General features: G+C 45.7%; 1 protein-coding gene across 8 annotated transcripts in view; it reads right to left on the bottom strand.

The window, feature by feature from the left end:
- The window catches only part of ACAP3 (ArfGAP with coiled-coil, ankyrin repeat and PH domains 3), a 74,374-nt gene extending 56,114 nt beyond the window's left edge, over positions 1-18,260 (bottom strand). For 6 of the 8 annotated variants that reach the window (XM_034068248.1, XM_031044330.2, XM_031044327.2 and 3 more), the window contains exon 1: positions 18,093-18,260. In XM_034068248.1, coding sequence (XP_033924139.1) covers positions 18,093-18,139 — 47 coding nt within the window. In that variant the 5' untranslated portion in view covers positions 18,140-18,260. The remainder of the gene's footprint in view (positions 1-18,092) is intronic. The other 2 variants (XM_031044329.2, XM_034068250.1) reach the window with 1 other exon arrangement.
- Between the last annotated feature and the right edge of the window lie 279 nt (positions 18,261-18,539).

Consider the following 18,539-nt stretch of genomic DNA (forward strand, 5'->3'; position numbering starts at 1 on the left):
AAATATACTTTGGAATTTTGTATCACAGGAGTTTCTTTGACCATTTCATTTCTGAAGTAAAAATTGGGAAAAAAATAGAGAAGCTCCTGCCATGCCAACCTGCACTCCCAGCTCTTCACACAGATCCAAAAAGCCCAGCCCTGCCCTGGGAACTGGCTCTGCTTTGCAGTCTAACCTGTCCCACAAATGGGCTCATGACTGGATTTCTGGCAAGCATAAGAAAGATTTCACACCCTTCCTCCCGTGAATGGGGAAGAAGCATTCAATTAGGAACTCTGCCTATTCCTTAATCATTTCCTTTGTGTGCATGGTTATTAATATCTCTACATGACTATTCAAGCCAGGGGCTATGTTTTTCAGTACTTGCTTTGGCTACTGCTGACTGCTTCCAAAATCCAGGGAGAAGTCACACCCATAGGAAAATCGGGAAAGCAAAGGACACTGTTGCTGGCATTACTCGTTGTAGCAACTGTGTTTTCCGGGTGTACAGAAACCCTTATAGATTTGATGTTATACAATACCCCAGAGGAGACTCACACCTTCAGTGAGTTTAAGTAGGTATGGCAGGTAAAGAACAAGAGAAATAAAGAGAGGCACTGGAGACATAATGCGACCAAAGGAAGTCAAAACAAAAGCTCAACACCCAACCCAAGACTAGAGCTGATCTGCCTGATCCCTTACCCAGCACTTTATACCTGTCACACAAACCTAATTCAAAACCTCTCTTGAAAAATAAAAGGCAATCATCTAGAGCAAGCTGGAAGTAGTATGTCTTGCAACAGGACTGGAAGTTGGGAAGGCCAGATGTTCTCAAACCTGCAGCTGGTCTATAGTGGACCCAACAATAAGCATGCACAGACAGTGTGGTGAAATGGTTCAGGGATGCTGAGAAGCCCATTCCCTGTTTACCTCATGCCTAGCACATCTGGATTTTGGCCTTTAAATAAGAATACAAGAGAACAGAAGAGTCAAAGGTGGAAGGATTTGTCAACCTCTCCATAAAGTGAGATGATAGCACTGTATCATCCTCGCTTTGGAAATGAGACAGCATTTAACTACATGCCTCCAAGTCCTTGCTGACCACTGAGCTCTCTTCTTTGCCCATATAGCAACAACCAGAGCCAAAACACCCCGGATGCTGGCACTAACCCTGCAGACAGGTTCCCTGTTCCCTGTGTGACATACCTTCTGCTCTCAACTGGCTGAGCACCTGGAATGAAAGGATGAAAGGATGTCAGGCCCAGCAGAGGGGCCTCCTCCACACAGGCACCCCCAAGCAGCAAGTTCACAGCACATCCAAGATGCTCTGCTCAGTCACGTTCTTCCATCAGAGGGAGCTCCCTAAGTGGAGAGGCAGTGGGCAGAGAATGCTATTTATATCAGCCATCATTTAACTGAACATCTATGAACACTGGAATAGAGCTTCAACTGCTTCTCATTTAATTAATGAAGACCTTGTTTGCCTTGGGAAACAGGGCCACTGCCAGTCAGTACATCATGTAAAAAGGTCTTTTCTTCCATGCATGAGCATTTCTGTTCTGAACATTCCATTGCAGCCTCACACAGCAGATTAACAAAGGAAATATTTTACCATATGCCTTGTTCAAAGAAAAGGAGCATAACTGTGCACTGAGGTAAAATAAAGCTACATCCAGTGTTCAGCTAATACAAGATGTAGCTACAAGCTGGATATCCACCTGTAGTGGCCATCCAATAGCGATCCACAAGCTAACCACATGCCAGGCCAAGGATGCTGTTCGAACACAGCTACCTGCCACACTTTTGGCCTTGGTGAGTGGTGGCAAGGGATGATTTTATGGCCTCTAATAGCAGCCAGGTTGTGTTTAGAGGCCCTGATGCATGGACAGCCCATTGAGAAGTCTATGAAGACCCCTATTTGCAAGTATTCCTCATGCTTGTCCAAAAAGCAGGGAGCCCACCAGGTCTGATTGACAGAGGTAGGTAACAGTGGAAATCCTGTCAGCATCCTCCATACAGCCAACATCCTCTCGCTGCAAAGGGAAGATGGGAATGCAGAGCCCTGAATGAGATGTCCTGGAAAGAAACAGGCCAAGAAGACAGAGTTCACATGGGGAGGAGTGCCTGGTTTTGATTTGAGGCTGAGTCAAGGCCAAGCCACAGCCCTGGATTCTCCATCACTGAGATCACACAAGCCTGACTTTGGAAAACAACTGACAAAGCTTCCTCCAAACTGGTGACTGTGGCACATTACCCAATCCCAAAAGGCACCAAATTCCAGAACCAAATGGGCTTTGATCTGGCAGTTCGTATCCTAAATCATCTCAGAGGTTAATGCTCTAACAGGACTTTGCTCCATTCCAAACACAGGGATGATCCAACAGCACTGCAAAACCACTCCATGTTCCTGCAAGATGTGCAGGAATAACACACAGTATGCTGGCTTCTGGGTTCCTTATCTTCCCATTTCTAAGGCTTTGTTCAGTGACTGGTTTATTCTCACATATATATTCTTAGATACATTCTCTTCTGCAGCAGCAGGGAAGGTTCACTGTTTGCTTGCCAAGTCTTAACCATGGCTTTTACTCTGCTTTGTGGAGGCTTTCTGCACATTCGGATTACCTAAAATAAAAATCATCTGGAATAAGAAATACATGGCTGCTCTTTGCATTTGATAGCACCCATGTCCGTGCTATTGCTCAATGGGAACAACGGCCGCAGTGATTTCTGCCTGGTCTGTGGCTCACTCTGCTTTCAGCACTTCTGGCCTGTCACCACAGAGTACTTCTGATCCTTCCTAAAGCTTTGCTATCAGCCTGCAAACCTCCCCAAAACCCAAGACCTGTTACTACTAATCTGTTTCCCTTTCTGCTCCGAAGTGACAAAGCAGAACACAACTCCTGCCTCACATTCCTCCAAACCCACAGGAAACCATAAATCAGAAGAAAAGCATAACATCCAGAGAGAACTTGCAAAAGGCCAAGCACTAGGATGGGCTGAGGGGCTGGGGAAAGGGAACAGGGAGCCAGTAAAACCAGTCATAAGGTGAGCACCAGCTCACACCTTTACCGTAAATGGGAGAGCTCCTGCTCCAAAGAATGGAGGAAAACTGGGGATCAGGGTAACTGAAAAGTCCTCCCCTCTTTCAAGGAAATACATATATCTATATTCATAGATGCCTAGCTTGGTTTTGCTTTGAAGTCTGTTACAGCTCTGCATCCTCACTGTGATCAACCCAATATGCAGCCAGGTAATGGGAAGTGAAGTGCCTGGCACAGCTCCCTGGCTCTGTGACAGTACCTGCTCTGTCTTCCTCCCATCAACCCTGAGGACTGTGGTTTAGGCTGAAACACTTTGTGGCTGAATGCAGCAAGAATCTGCTTTAGTTAGAGGTGACTTGACATTCTGGTCAAAACAGCTGAGATTTATTCTGGCCCAGATAAATCTATTTATAGTAGGTGTTATGCTAATTCCATAGACTGGTCTGATCCACTTGTACCACTGCAGCAGTAATGCTTCTTCTTACCTGGTCACTTTAACCACTTTGTGCAGCCAGGAGCCATTCTGTCCCCACATCATCAGTACTCACTACAAGGTAGATGTGTATTTCCCTTTCCAGTGAACACACAGTACTCCATTTCTCTCATCCCTGCGGATCTCCCTTTAGGAATTGCTGGCTTAATCCAAGATCTACACTGTATTTTGAATAAATGGGAGAAACCCAGGCAAAACCAGATCACGCAAGTGATTTTAAAGTCACTTATATTTAAGTCTAATTGCTTTTAACCCTTCTCTGAGTTTTGTATTTTGTTTTGTAGAGTAATTCATTTACTGTCACTCTTGTGAACTCAGGAGTGTGGAGGGGATTTTCCTCATCATTAAAATGCTTCTGTCTTTGGGATAAACTGTACCAATTGCTTAATGGAGAAATGGCAATGGAAGAGCTGGGTTTAGTAGGTTGACTCTCCTATTTTTGCTGCAGGATAATGGAATAAGCTGTATTTCTAATCTTGACTAAAATCTGTCTGCAGATGGCTATAAGCATGATGCAGATGTGGAAGGCTGGGCCAATGCTCTTTGATCCTGGGAGCATGACAGAGTCTTCATAGTAAAAAACTGAGGTAGAACAGAAGAAGCTCAGAACATGTAAGTGCCACTGACAGGATTTCAGGGTCAGAGCAGTCAGAGGTGGTCTCAGCACAACTTTTGAATGCTACAAGAGCCTCCAAGTAGATAAGCAGACAATATAGGGAAAGCACATGAAAATCTGTCTTTCACTGGAAGATGAATACAGATGTTTGCCTGGTATTTGGTGCTCTATTTTCTCATGTTTTTCATGGAGGGTACATAGAATCCCAGACTGGTTCGGGTTGGAAGGGACCTTAAAGCTCCATCCAGTTCCAACCATCCAGTTCCAACTCCCTGCCACAGACACGGACACCTTCCACTAGAGCAGGTTGTTCCAAGCCCTGTCCAACCTGGCCCTGAACACTGCCAGGGATGGGGCAGTATATATATATACACACACACATATATATATACACACATATATATACATATACAACCCCTAAAACAATTCCCAGTATGTTTTCTCATGGGTGAAGAGATTCTGTGCCTAAACTTAACTCAGTTTAGGTTTGGTAAAAGTGTTCATATCATTTTGCACATGCTTTGCACAGCTATAGAAATACCCATGTCTTTGTCTGAAATGTGCTAAATATCAGTTTATGGCTCTTATCCTTCTACAGAGAGGCTGGAGGTGTATGTTTAGACAGAGTTTTGAAGCAAGATGAATAAGCCTTTGTATTTTGGTTGCATGGTGTTCCATTGACTTTAGTGCAGTACATTAATATTTAGCAAAAACTGACACCTCTCTTCAGGAGACATACAATGACACATACGGCTTTTCAGCATTCTGCTATACATACACAAGTCCAGGCATTTTCCTGTACTGCTTCTCATTTATGTTTAAATCATAAAAAGGCCCACTGGAATTTATTAAAACATTGGAGTTTACCAAGATCATTTTCCCATACACTGATTTTTCCATCACTACTTCCTGATAGCTTCTATAGAATCAAGGCACTAAGCAACTTGATCTAGTTGGACCTGTATTGAGAATGGCATTGGATTAGGTGACCTCCAAAGGTCTCTTCCAATTTAAACTGCCCTAGGATTTAACAGCTTAAAGACAAAATCCTTCCTTAGCTCTTTTAATGCACTCCTTATGTAATTTATCTGATGTTCACAGGTTTCTCCCAGCTTCTCCTTTCCAACCCACCGCCAAATGTTCAAGGAGACAATAGCAGCTTGAGCATCTCACTGTCCAGCTCTGGCTGATCTACAGATCATGCCATGTACAAAAAGCAGAGGAAATGTTATACACAAGGCAGGTTACTGTTCACCACTCATCATCACAGCTTAGGGGGCGAAATCTGACACAACTATTTCCTACTTCTGCCCATAGTACTTGAGCTTCTTCTCTCATCTTGAGAGAGAAGGGAAGCAGCACTGTTGATCTTCCAATAGTGCTATTTCAGTGTGTGAAAAAGAAAATCCCATTAGAAAACTCAGTTGGTCAGGAAACAGTATTGAGCTGGAGTGCTTCCCTAGGGTAGTGTCTCTTGTTTACACAGCCTTTTTGGTTCAGATCAGCAGTATGCAGATGTCTGTGCAAACACTGGTAAAACCAGTATGGAACATTGACCTCTTGGGGATTCCACATCTGACTGACAGCACATCAGAGAGCTGACTTAAAAAAGGCACCATCCCCAAGGCAAAGCAGGTTCTCTGCTTGCCAGAGCAGTCACAACTACCCATTACTTCTTGTTCAACGTTGCTCTTGTCCCCTTCAGTTCACTGAAAGTCATTACTCAGCTAAAACGACCTGAGCACCTCAAAGTGATGGATTCTGCATGCAGACCATTTCACAGGGGCACTAATGCTGATGAATTAGCAGAACAATTGACAAAGATCATCTGGTAAGTACCACACAGCAAACTCCAGCTCATCAGAGCATAGCCCTATTCTGCTGATAGCTGGTAATTCTGGCTATCAAACTGAATGGATCTCTACATTCCTTTCTGTTCTGGACAGTATTTTTGCAGAATGACACAGCCACAAGATTCAACCTCTCTGGTTCAATGTGCAGTAGATCTTAACACCACATCTCTAACACACATTTCTTTCAGAAAAAGAAAAGAAAAGAAAAGAAAAGAAAAGAAAAGAAAAGAAAAGAAAAGAAAAGAAAAGAAAAGAAAAGAAAAGAAAAGAAAAGAAAAGAAAAGAAAAGAAAAGAAAAGAAAAGAAAAGAAAAGAAAAGAAAAGAAAAGAAAAAAAGAAAGAAAGAAAGAAAGAAAGAAAGAAAGAAAGAAAGAAAGAAAGAAAGAAAGAAAGAAAGAAAGGAAGAAAAGAAAGAAAGAAAGAAAGGAAGAAAAGAAAGATACAGGTCTCTGCATCTGAAGTCTGCATGGAAAACTGCACTCATGCCCTTTAGTATTCTCCAGGCCTCTCTGAGCATCACACCATCCAGTTCAGATCCTGGACTGTCAGGACTCCAGAGAGACACATTGCTAAGGACCAAATATTCTCTACCCTCAGGACTTCATCAGCTCATTTGCACCTTCCCATGAGTGACACTTTGTCTTCCCTACACACTTCAATCCAGCTCACTGACAAGCAGAGATTGCTGTCTGCTCATCAGAAGGCATTGTCCTTTGCGGGTTGCAATGATTGAGCTTTTGCAATATGGGAAGTGCACAATAAAGACTGAATACAGGAATATTCTTTTCTGAGGAAAGAAATATTATGTGGGCATATGACTCCTCAGATGACATTTGTTTGCTTTCTTTTACAAGCAAAATAGATTTATCAAAACCCTTCTATCAAGCAGTTCAGTCTTCTCCCCGGGTGAACTCAGCAGCATCCGTTTACCAACAGGGCTGGATGAGCTCCAGCAGGCTTTGTTGAGACTTCCCCTAGTCCATAGTTTAGCTCAATCCACCCTCCCCCGGCAGGGATCTCTTTCAATACTAAATGCTCCTTGTTTCTTTTTTCTCTCCCTCCCCTGGGCCTTGGCTCTGAACTGGAGCTCCCCAACCTCTATGCTCCCTTTGTCTCTGTCTGAAAGGCTTTTCCTGTGTCGTGTCCTGCCAAACACAGCAAAGGTCTTGCCCTCTCTGGCAGCAGAAGTGCTGAAAGTGCTGACTGGGGGCAACCAGGGAGGGCCCTCATCCCTTCCTTTGCTCTGGGAGAGTTGAGTGTCCTTTGCACCCTCCCAGAGGTTCCAAGTGTTTTGTGCTGTGTCGCAGTGTCACAAAACACCTCTTTTTTCCCCTGTAGAGTCCTGATATCAATGAGCAGCATAACCCTTTCCTAAGGGATGAGAGTCCATGGCTGTGCTACTTCGGCTCATGCTGCATGGAAGCTTGCTCGGGGAAATAGGAGTCCTAGATACTGCTTGTCCCTTGCTTTTCTTTCTAGAATCCCAGACTGGTTTGTGTTGGAAGCAACCTTAAAGCTCATGCAGTTCAGACCCACTGCCTTGGGCAGGGACACCTTCCACTAGACCAGGTTGCCCAAAGCCCCATCTTACTACTCTAAAGGGTTAGGAATGGTCACAGTTTTCTAGCTGTGACTTCCTCTTGCACCTCTCCAGAGGGAACAGAACTGCAGTGACAGGCTGGGGCTGTCTTGAACCCTGCTCTGGAGATGGGCTCATACACAGAGAAATTCCCAAGCTCACACAAAAAGCCAGCGTGCTGGGGGTAGAAGGAATCACAGGCAGGAAACAGGGACCAGTGCTGCTCGGAGTAAAATTAATACATCCTCTGTACTGTATGATGTGGTCCAGGCAAGAGAGAACAAAGTTGGCATTGTAGTAACCAGGCCTCAGCAGCACAAAAAGAGTTGAAGCACAAAGTCAGGGGTCAGAACAACAGGGTTCAGCCCTGCATTTATCCTCCAGACTGAAAACTTAGCTAGAAACCTCCACTTCTTGATTTCTTGGCATCTCACACAGCTCAGCTCAACCCACACAGTTCAGAACTGCAGGTAAAAGAGAAGTATTGAGTACTAACTATGAGTAATTGTGATGAACATAAGCAAAGACTGAAGTCCCTGAGGAGCTGCTACAGCATTTTGGCTTCTGACAGAAGACTTTTTCCATCCCACCAATGTATCCATCAGTTGGCATTTTCCAGTGTCTCAATGCTGTTTACTAGTTTGGCATTGTCCCCCAGTTTCATGCATTCTCTCTGCATTCAGATGAGTCAGTGGCACTCCAAGAGCTTGTGCTATTCCAAACTCCTGGACTCAATCTGGCAGAACTGGTTTTAATGCACTCTTGGAACACTTAAGGCTGCCTCCTCCTCCTCCTCCAACCTTCAGGTAGGCTGTTCTCTGCAAACCCAGAGCACCATCTGAAGTGCCAGCCTCCAGATGGTAGAAGAAAGAAAAGCTGGGAAGTGTGTAGGAAGTGTAGGCTAGAGAAGTGTAGGATAGGGAAGTGTAGGATAGGGAAGTGTAGGATAGGGAAGGGAAGGGGATAAGGGCTTCCTGTTATGTCAGTGCTATCAGAGGGGCCGTTTCCTACATCCTGATGCAGGGACAAATCCGTACTTCCTGCCCAAACCTGGGTTTATCAGAGAGAACAAAGGGGTGATATTCTGCAAAGAGACTGAGCTGTGGGAAATGACATTGTTTTACTGAGCTGGAATAGAGCAGGAACAAGTGACATGCTTCAATAGCTGTCCTTCCAAACAGTTGCAGGGATTTCTGCATCACGCCAACATCGGAGGTGTAGTAGAACCATGGTGATGTTTAGCTGATGGTGTTCTCAAGTGACTTCTAAGCAAGCCACAAGAGTGTACACTTGTTTAGCCTAACTTTTCTTTGTCATAGGAGTACAGATAAATCTCTGTGCAGATGCTTTACTGTAGCAATACATGCAGACCATGTCTGTAAAATCTACACACTGCATTTTCAGCCCAATGGTCAGAGATTTAGCTGACAAAACCATGTCAGTCTCCTCTATGTGCTGTAATGACTGGCACAGCTGCCTGGATGCTGAGACTACAGAACTACACCTACAGACATACAGACTCCAGGCTCTGTGTCTGTATCTCTGCATTTGGATGCATGTACATGGAGGCCTTACAGCTACATTTTATTCCCATTAAATATCCTCTTACCTTATCAACAGGCAGATGTATCCTACCCGTAGAAACACTGCATGTGCACATATGCATTTACACACATGTTCACACATGCTGTTTCTGTTAGCAGTAGCATTGAATGAAGAGTATGGAAATGATTAAGCCCTGCTGTGATGTGATGAAGCAGGCTGGATATGCAGAGAACGGATTAGCTCACCCTCTGATACTATATAATCTGTTTAGACTGTGCCACTCTATTGCTTATTTAAGGAATGAATGAGCACTTTGCTCTGGGATGTGCCACCCATGAATTCTGACATCATCCCTTTGAGCCACTGTAATGAATATACTGCTTTGCTTTTAGCAATTCCCTCTCTATATCCAGTAAAAGTTCTGTGCTAGAACGATTCACTCTCAGAGACCATGTACATGTGTGTGTTCTTCCACAGGGAATTAAGTGATGGTTAACTGTATCAGAGCAATAGAATGTTCTCTGCCTTCCTCAAGAGACCTGGCACATGAGCAAAGTAAACTTCTCTCACAGATAAGGCGAAGCAAGACAGGAATGTAACATGTGTGGGCACACTGCACTGGGTTAACAGAGGATTGCTATGTGCTGTTGAGAACACCTTTTCCTGGTCCTTTCTTCCTTCCAATAAATCAAAGTCTCTGAACTTCAGAATTCATTCTTTACTTTACAAAACAAGAGACCAGAGGAGACGGCAACATACAAGAATGAAAAGATCTGGAGATGCACAGCTTTGAAACAAACCCAGTGAGCCAAAATGTGCACCCACCAAGTGAAAAGAATGGAACATTTTGCCCAGAGGTTTGTGTAGGGGCAATTATCTTCCTTCATCTGCTTTTTTTGGGTGCAGTGGCTCAGAGTAATGAGCTCCTGCAGCAACACGTGTGGCTTACTCACTGCTTCTTTGACCTGTGTAGGTATTGTCTCACCTGGTTTGTCAGGGCAGATACTTGCATGCCTAGGATTTGTTCTCACGCACGGGACTGGTGGCACAGCCAGTTTCTTCACCACCACGCATATGGAGGGAGAAATTCATTTAGACTCAGCTTTCAGGAGGAACATAGTCTTCTGCATACCCTGTCCTCTTTCCTAACCTGTTGCACTAGAAGTAGAAGCACTTTTCCCTTTCTTCTAACAGCTCACACAACAACGGGCAGAATGTGAAGCATAATGGGTGTAGATGGCCAGCTAGGATGGGTGTTGTGAGTGCAGTTGTGGGCAGCTCCTCCTGGGCTGAGGCCAGCCTGGCTACAGCTGGGCATAGATGCAGTGGAGTTGCAGGAAATCAGCCTCCACCCTCCTTGCAGTGCATGGGAGTAATTGTTCATTTTCCTATGAGGTCCTACAAAGAGGAAGACTGACAGTTTACATTCTAGCTTTACATTAGACAGGAACCACATTACTGATGGGAAGAGCTAACAACTTGGGTCGCAGGTCTAATTCCAGGGCTCTTTTCTTTAACCAATACAACCAAATTTAGAATGCTAGCAGTAGCCTTTTTCTTAAGAAAAGCCAGTGCTTAAGATGCCAGAAAAACTCATGGTTCCACTGGCCTTCCTGTTGCAGCAAAATTAATACTGTGGCTGAAACTTCATAGTGTTATGAAACCAGATTTTAAAGGAGCTGTTGCCATTTCAGGAAAGCTTGAGATTCCAAAGCTCTTGTGCTTGATTTTCACTCCTTCCTCCCATCCCTGCTCTTCCACTACCCTTGAGAACAGAGTTTAGGATGCTACCTCTACTTTAGCAGAGGCTTTCTGGGGTTACCAGTTTCAGGTAGCTTTTAGGTGCAGGAATTAACATCAGCTTCTTTTGCAGTGGTTACAGGAAACTGCTGTCTGTTTGGGAAACTGGCTTTTTCAGCAGCCTTATGTATGCGAACAGGGGCTAGGCATGTGTTTGACCCCACAAACTATGTGAAACAGTAAGGACAGAGCCCAGAGACAGCTGCATCCAGACCCAAAGGCTCTCTTGTAGCTCTGATTACAGGTCTCAACCTTCATGCTGTTACCAACCTCAAATAATCCAGTGCACACACTTTCCATTCTGAGTTCATCTGTTACCCTGGTAAGACCCAAAAACAAACTGAAAGTCTTCAGCCTCTTTAAATCCACTGCAAGGCTTGAATAGGGTCTCTCAACTCACTGTACCTGTTAGTAACCTTAGGATATGTGCCTACAAATCAGAAACTATTGCTTGACCACAGAAAGAGACTTGGAAGATCCTCCGCCATGGATTTAGCTAACTCAGGAGTTGTAGTGGAATTTACAATCTGTGCATTAGCAGATGAGACAGTGATTTATTCCTTATTCAGTGATGGCATCACATTACTGAAGGTGCTTTGGCATCACAAATACTAATTATATATTTCATAGGCTTTTGACTCAAATACCCAGTGTGACCCTTCCGCCCTGTCCCCCTCCCTAAGCTAAGAAAAATGACACAACAGAGCTGTTGAAATGAATAAAAGGGACTTTCCTCAGTTGCACAATCACCAAGTGCCAAAGCAAACAGCAGCCCTCAACTCCTCCACTCCCCATTCCCCACTAGCAGAGACCCTGGATTCCCTTCAGATAAAGCCTCCACACCTTTGTTTCCCATCACCACAGAAATGGCTTTGTTGAACCTTTCCAGCTTCCTGAGCTCCAGCAGTGACAAGTCTCTGACTTATTCCTAGAACACAAAGCTCCTGACTTTGCAGTAACACACATCTTGACAGGAGCCAGTCCAGGGTCCAAATGAGTGAGGTTACACCAAATGATGTCTCATTGAGCTCTTACTCTGTATGCTCACTTGGCCATGCCGCGGTCCTTCGAGGACCAGGCTTGGAACCCAGAGACACTGCATGGTGCCAAGACAACCAGCAAAGCACAATTATCAAGGCATGTGGCACTCTGTGAGGAGGAGTGGATGACTCTCCCACAGATATTTCAATAGCACAGATAAGCCAGCATCAGCATCTTGCAGCCACATCACCTCTGGGGCTAATTACCCTCTTCCACCACAGGGTGACTGCTCTTTTGTTGGGTTTCTTTTTGCTCCTAGCAAGCTTTGTCATCTATCTTCCAACCCTCTTACATTCTTGGTTACAGCTAGAAAATGAGCAGCTAGCAAACCCCTGATCTTGGCTTTCTCAATGGCTTCTGGCCATCTTAATAGGATAAGGCCTATGGTTCCTTGTGGTCTTGCCCTCTGGAGGGCTTTAAGGGAAAGCAGTCCAGACTCAGCATAGAAACATAGGATGGTTTGGGTTGGAAGGGATCTTAAGCTCATACACCATCCTCACAGAGAAAGAATTTCTTTCTAATGTCTAATCTCAACCTTCTCTCTTTCAGTTACAACTTCAGCATATGACACCCAGAGTTCCACACTTTGCAAAATTTCTCCTCATGAATGAATGACAAGCAAGACCAATCCAGCCATTCAGGTTGGACAGTTTACTCCTCACACTTCTTATATGGCAACCAGAAAGAGCCATGGAGAGAGAGAAATGTCAGAAGACTATCAGTGACAAAAGAGATGATTTTCATCTCTGGGTAGCCATGTACCTCCCAGCCAGAGAAAGACAACGAAAAGGAGCAGCTATGGAAAATGAAACCACCTTCTGACTCAGAAACGAGTCTGTTAAACAGCTAGAAACATGTCACAGTCTGCAGATGTTCTTAGAGGGTACATTCTACTCCAAAGCAAGGTGAGTTACAGGAGTGTTATTCTGGTAACAAAGTCAATCATCAGATTATAAAATATAAAACCTTCCCTTGTCTGTGTGCTAAACCACGACATTTCTGAGCTAGAGCTCCCATGAGCAGCCTGAGATTGTATTTCCGAGTTTAATATCATCCACCGCAAGCCCACAGCTTCTAAGTGTGGGTAGTTTTATCCTGGGGGAAAGAAAAGAATTCAGAATCCTTTTGTGATTTGGAAAGTTGGGATGGATCAGGAGGCTTCCAGCTTCAGAACCTGGGCCCTCTGGGATATTCTCTTAAGCTGTTCACAGTTCAAAGTTACTAAGGAAACTGCTCACCAAAAATCTGGCATCCAAGACTATTTATGAAGCCAAGCCAGAGATCTCAAGTCAGCTGTCACCCAGTCACTTCTCTCATAGCAGGGGATTTTCCCTGACTGCACACTGAATAAATACCTTCAGATTTGGTCACTTCTCCTCCTAATGCAGGCTGAAGGACCACAACTCCTTCCTAAGTACTTCAGGATTCACAGGGTAGTTCTGGTGACAGGGCCTATGACCTATGGAGAAAAATCCCCTGTGCACTGAGGGTTCTCCTGTGATCTGCTGTGAATGGGACTCACCAGACCAGCTGAAATGTCCTGCAGCCTCAACAGCGAAGGAGGGCCCTTTGGTGAAGTTGCCACAAATACACATCTGGGGTGAGAAGCCAACCCAAGAGGTTAGGGATGGACCCAACCATAAACCATGCCCAAGCACAACATTGGAAAAGGCCAGATTTGGGTCTGTATTACTGACTTTAAAGTGATGCCAAACAAGGGAAGCTGGAAGCAAAGCCTCACTGCATCCAGAAGACACTGCACTGATGTATAGATATTTAGGGACTGGATCAACTGCTGGAACTGGGAGAGCATCTCATGGCTGGGACAGTGAGGAGAAATAACTATATGGTGACATCTCTGCTTTGACTTCTCCGTTTACATACTTCAGACTCTTGGACTTTTGAAGTGCAATAATGAAGAGATAAGAAATAAAGACAGGTATTATGATTGATACATATAATCTCATGCTGCTTTCATGATAGCATCTTCTCTCTCATACAACTAAAACAGCAAGTGATTGCAACTGTACTCATTAGTCTCCAATTCAAAGAGAAGCTCCTATCTTCATGCAACAGCAATCAGGGATCTTGCTTACATAAGAAGCCTTGTGTAACAAAAACCAATTTCAAATCAATGCATGTGCTCTTTTTGATCAAGTGATGCAGTTGAGCACATGAAGATTCTTTCTTTGGCCATTCTGGCTGTAGTTGAAATCTGCTTTTAAGCAACTGAAGCTAACAAGTTTGCCTTTCCTCAGACTGCAGGTCAGTGGCCTGCAGTGCCAGCTGACACAAGTTACACAGAAGCCACTGAAGTTACTTTCTGCACATTCACACAGCATGGATGCACTAAAACTGGTTTTGCTAGCTTGAAACTTGTCTAATTCAATCTGTGATCAGACTTGGCAAGATCAGCTTGACTAAAGGTATTAATCCTTCCCATTCTGCTTTAAACACCCTAGGAAGGGCTAGAAGACAGCTTCTAAATGACTTTCCACTTTCTTTTTCTCTGGTAAATGACATTTTTTCTTTCCTTGCATCTTCCATGGAGCTAGGATGACATGCCTGGTTTTAGTCTGCCTAATGAGAGCCACAGTAATGTGCAAACAGTGCTGCACACTGCTAGAACAAACATCTCTGCCCATGTCCCTGGGTCACTGCCTCATGGCAGCACTGCTCCAGGAAGTCCTGGGTGTTTCTGAACTTCTGCCAGCCAGGAAGCTGCAAGGCATGGGGGAAGTGAAGCCTAGCACCCTTGGACCTGGGCACCTACATGGGCTAGTGGAGCCTGTGCCTCAGTTGTAGGTCTCCCTGTGCTGCTAAGTAGCACTGAGGTCCCTTGGTGGCCTGGGGCTGGATGTGGAAGGAGGGATGCTGTTAGCTGTCTGTTCCCTTAGGTCATGGGAGCTCCAAGGGCTTCTCATGAGAAGATTCCAGCATCTGAGTCACTGCTCGGGTCAGAGCACAGCACCTCCTGGCTCACCCTGCTCTGCAGTGGGTAACCCTGACCTCACAATCTGATTAATAAGGTTAGTTAATAGCAACAACAACTACAATAGTGATGTTAGTTAGGGAAGTAACTGGTTATTTCCCTCCCTTGTGGGAATTACCACAGAGGCATCTGGGGTTTTCTGGGACCCACAGAGTGCTACGGCCTGGTCCAACCTCTGGAATTTGCTCCTACTCTTCCCTTGTCCTCCTGATGGTTCCTAGAGTACATTTACACCCAGAATAAGTAACAATGTCCCTATCACTCCCTTAATACCAAGTGAATCTTCTCTGATCAAGGAGGGAATGAAGGTAGGCGGTAACCTTGGCAGCTGGCAGTGTCCTCAAAGACTTCCATTTGGCAAGAATGACCCCAATGTACTCCTCCAGCAAGGCTGCTTAGCAGATCTGCAAGAGTAAGGGCAATAAGATTCTTCTTTGCATCACTCCAGACCACTGAGTAGAGTAAGTCAGAAACATGTTCCTAGATCTCCCAGACTACTGCTAGCTCAACAGAGGCCTCAGTGCAGCAGGGAGATGAAAGCCACAGTATCTGCTGGGGTTGCATTCAAATGTACCAGAACTGGTCTTTCAAGGTAATTATACTTGTTTACTGGAATTGAATATACATGTCCCTACAAGATGCCTCACAGAAATAAAGCTTATCTACCCATCTAAGGATCTGTACACCTTTAAGTAACAAAATGTAAAATCAGAAGTTTTCTTTGTAGCAACTAGTCCCTATTAAGTAGGAGGCAATGATGAATTGAGTGTATACTGAGTATTGATTCGGAGTGTTTTGACATGCTATCAGATTTGATTGCTAAACTAGTTTGGTAGCTTTACTATGGGATGCTTAATACAGAGTTTGTTAATGCCTGTGCAATATATATATTTTGGAGGTGTTTTTTCCTCCCTATGTATAACAGAAAACAAGTTGATTATCTCCAAGGCTCACTGTTGAGGAGAATAGGCAATTGTAGCACAGGGCACAGCCCCTCACTGGGAAGCTCACTGGGAAGCCAAGGGGCTTCTGTGCAGCAGTGGGTGCTGGTAGGAAAAGGAGGGTGATCCCAGCTAAGTAGTGGTATGGGAAATCTGGATTCAATTTTTTTGCCTCTTCCACAGATGCTTCATAGGGTAAGGGACTTTACCTATTGCTGTCTCAGTCTGTTGAGACAGTGGGTTATATGCTGTGCCTCACCTCACTTCATCTATAGTTTGTATCTAGTTTAGCTTGTATGGTATTTTACTTCTTTTCTGTAGCTGTAAGATTCTAGGGACATGTTAGTAAGAATTCTGCCAGGCACTATGGAAGAATCCTGTCCCTTACAGCACCTAACGATTCTCTTGTATTGCAAACAAAGAATTGTAATGGAAGAACTAATTAAAGAGTTGGGACAAGAAAAGCATCCAAGGAACCTAAATCTGGACTCTTTGAGAAAGTCTGAAGAATTCTATTTTCTTCTCTTTTTTGCCATAGTCCTGCTAATGTCAGTATTTTCTCACTGTCTGAGGTGTTCACAGTTTACAAGCTCCCCTCCTATACATATTTCAGCCCTCCTGAAGTATCCCAGCTTATTTCTCTAGTCTAATCTCCTATTCTCCCTGTAACAGGCAGACTCTGTCTGGCCATTTGGGAAATAGTTCATAATTCCATGCTTAAATAACTGCTTTTTGATAAAGGTCCAAGAGAGCGCTCAGAGAGCTGGTTTGTTTTCAGGGATGGAGCAGACAGAGCAGAATGATGTTGCCTGCATACTAAGAAACTTGGCCAGAAGCCCACACACACACCAAAGGCAAAATAAATAAATAAGCATCTCAATCAATCTTGACGTCACCAGGAAAAGGGTCACTGCCATGTGGAAGGAGACATCTGGCCAGTGAAGTCACTGCTCTGGAAGGATGCCACTGAACTGTTCACATGCTCTGCAGCACAATAGGATAACATGACAGTCAAAAAAGGTAAAAAAAGGGGGTGGATAAATTCTAATTGATTCTGAGTGAGAGGAGGATTAAGGAAGGAGCTGCCCCCTTCTGCAAACCTAACATCTAACTTTTACCTGATGAAAAACTCCTATGGTTCTAATGCTAGAGCAGCCTGCCATCCCACATGACATGGTCCATTAGACTTTCAGAACCAGCTTTGGAACAAGGAAGAGCTGGATCTCACCACACAGCTAGAATGGAAACATGTGGAGGAGGGCCCTTTCCACATTCCCATGTGCAGGGCTAAGGAAGATGCACTTGCCCCAGTGTTTGTGTTACCTGCAGCTGTACACAACCACAACCACACACACAAAATGACAGTTGTTCAGAGTAGCCACAGCAACAGACCGCTGCAGCCTTCCACATGCATCTTGTACTCCAACGCATTATCTCTAAACACATTTAAAGGAAAATGCCAACCACTCTATTTAATAAACAACAAGGTTTTGAGAAGGAGCAACAAGAATTGTCTGTGGGGAAGGAGAAACCCCATGATAACTCTTTCCCTTATACACAAAACCAACTTGCTTCTGCAGGCTATTGTCTCTCTTTCCCTCTGTCCTCATCCAGACACAATATTGAAAGCAGCAGGGGATTGTTTGCTATGGGAGCTCTGATCTTCTCTTTACAGCACCAGGGCATCCCAGCCCATCCAGACACCAAGCCAGGATGCTCCTGGCACAATGGAGCATCTGCACTCAGGAGGTGGAGGCTCCTCTCCAGCCCTGGGCATTTCTGAACCAGCCTGGTTTAAACGCAGCACAGCCAAGACCAAGCCTTTGTTGTCAGAGCCCGGATTCCTTCAAGACCGCTAAAAAAATCCACCCTCCGAGAGATGGGAATGCGACTGCCTGGAAAACGCCTGTTTCTCAGCACTTTCCAGCTGATCCCCGCGGCTGCTGCCCGTTCTCCCGGTCACGAACGGGGGGTCCGGCGCTGCCTTGCCCGTTCTACAACCGGACATTTCTCACCTACCCAGCGCCGGAGCGGGGCGGAGGGAGGGAGGGATGCGGGGCACCGGCGCCCGCAGGCCGGCTGCGGCGTGTGTCAGGGCCGGCTCCCCTTGAACCCCCCCGGCCCTGCTTACCGCGGCCCCCCGCCGCCTAAAGCGATTATGGGAGCTCCCCGCTGTCCCGCTGCTCCTCCGCAGGGGCTTCGCGGTGCTTACCGGAACCGGGGCGAGTCCTTGATGCACTCCTCGAACTCCACCGTCATCCTGCCGGCTGGGCCCGCGGCGCCTTCAGCGGAGGAAGCGCATCCCCACCGGCAGCCAAGGACGCGGCGAGCGAGGCACCGACCGACGGAGGCAGCGAGCGCCCGCCCCCCGCCTCAGCGGGATGAGCGCGGCCGCCGAACGCCGCCGAGCGCCGCCGAACGCCGCCCAACGCAGCCCAACGCCGCCCAACGCCGCCCAGCGGCACTCAAGGCCGCGCTGGGCCGGGCCCAGGCTGGGGCCGCCGGCGGCCAGAAGGGTCCCGTTGGAGCCCTGAGCCTTGGAGCGAACGGGAGGGACGGAGGGGTCCGTGTCCCTGCGAAGCGCGGCTCCCTTCAGGACCCTCACCCGGGGCCTCCGGTCCTCTTGCCCAGCGAGGGTGGGCTGTGACAGGGCACCCGT

This window comes from Melopsittacus undulatus, chromosome 12 (assembly GCF_012275295.1).
Source record: "Melopsittacus undulatus isolate bMelUnd1 chromosome 12, bMelUnd1.mat.Z, whole genome shotgun sequence".
Classification (NCBI taxonomy): Eukaryota; Metazoa; Chordata; class Aves; order Psittaciformes; family Psittaculidae; genus Melopsittacus; species Melopsittacus undulatus.